At 52.2% G+C, this 1555-nt stretch overlaps 1 protein-coding gene across 1 annotated transcript in view; it reads right to left on the reverse strand.

Moving 5' to 3' along the window:
* The window catches only part of Phgdh (phosphoglycerate dehydrogenase), a 27989-nt gene that overhangs the window by 1496 nt on the left and 24938 nt on the right, over window positions 1-1555 (reverse strand). Inside the window, exon 10 of the mRNA XM_021195928.1 lies at window positions 559-689. Coding sequence (XP_021051587.1) covers window positions 559-689 — 131 coding nt within the window. The remainder of the gene's footprint in view (window positions 1-558; window positions 690-1555) is intronic.

Consider the following 1555-nt stretch of genomic DNA (forward strand, 5'->3'; position numbering starts at 1 on the left):
GAGAGAGAGAGAGAGAGAGAGAGAGAGAGAGAGAGAGAGAGAGAGAGAGAGAGAGAGAAAGAGATATCTAGCCTGGCCCACCAGTTCAGTCCTGGCTCACAAGTTCAGTGACTTGGGGATTTGGGGCTAGGGACAAATGCCATGAGCATTATGCCCCCAGACATTGGCTTATTGGGACAGTCAATCTGCCCCATAAAGGGAGGACCCCCACCCCCGCTTCAGAGCATTTTTGCACTATACCTACAGTACTTTTGTGAATCTGAGCTCACTTCGAAATGCTCAGACATGCTCTTTCCCTTTACAGATGAAGGAATTAAGGCTAGCTCCCATCAGTAGGCAGGGTGGATGGTAAGAACAAACCCAAGTGAAACTGTGAACAGGCTCCCAAGATGTGGGGTGGAGCGAGGCTTGGGGGCACGTGCCTATAATCCTGGCACTGGGGAGTCAGTAGGGTCGGGAGTTTGAGGACAGCCTGGCTTCTGTGAGTGTCTAAAGAAACAAATTTAAAAAAAAGGGGGGGGGTGGCAGAGCAGTGCTCAGAGTAAAGACGGGGCGCACATTGAGGCCAGCCTCTTTCACCAGTAGTTTAGCGTTCACCAAGTTCACGTCTGCCTGATTGGAGGCTTCTCTCAGAAGGCCGACAATGACTGCAGGGCTCAGGCAGGTCCCAGCATTCTTCAGAGATGTTCCTGGGGACACAGAAGGTTGCTCTGAAGATCATTGTTTACTGGGTACCACAGGAAGGAGCAGGGAGCCACAGGCACTTAACCCTCAGCGACAAGGCCCTGGTTGCCCTGGGAACCCCAACTGCACCCTGCACTGGGCACTGCAATTGCTTCCAAGTGCTGAAAGCCAGCTGGGACAGATCTGGTTCCAAGCCCAGAAACCTAGGTAGCTTTAACCAACGGGAGAAACTGCCCTCCAAAATGCAGACCAATTCAACTGGCCACCAGGGCCTGCCTGTCTTCCCAGAAGATACCTGAAAACTGTGTGGTGCCACCAGTGGCTAGAACCCTTGCAAACCCTCAGTACCACGGAAGTAACTGCGTGCCCTCAGCCCCCTGGCATGCTTCTTCAGGGCCTGGGTACTCCGGTCAGTGGACACGGCACCCCCTGGCTGTGCCTGTCCCTGGTAATTCCAGTGTTTGGGGTTTAACTCTCCTGCCCAACTTCACATTTTCTCCCCAAGTGTCAGGTGCCAAATAGGTGACAGGGGAAGACAGCCCTGTACAGGATGAAGGGACTACCTGACCCCATCTGCAGAATGGTGGGCCCACTACCAAGAAAGCAGAGTTGCATGCAACTACAGCTTCATAATCAGGCCCAAACAATTTTGTTGGTTAGTTTAAAAATCTCTCTCCAGATTCCAATTTCTTTTAACATGAAACTCTCTGGCTGGGCTGGTAAGATGGCTCAGCGGTTAGGAGCACTGACTGCTCTTCCGGGGGTCCGGAGTTCATATCCCAGCAACCACATGGTGGCTCACAACCATCTGTAACAAGATCTGACACCCTCTTCTGGAGTGTCTGAAGACAGCTACAGTGTACTTACATAT

This window comes from Mus pahari, chromosome 4 (assembly GCF_900095145.1).
Source record: "Mus pahari chromosome 4, PAHARI_EIJ_v1.1, whole genome shotgun sequence".
NCBI lineage: Eukaryota > Metazoa > Chordata > Mammalia > Rodentia > Muridae > Mus > Mus pahari.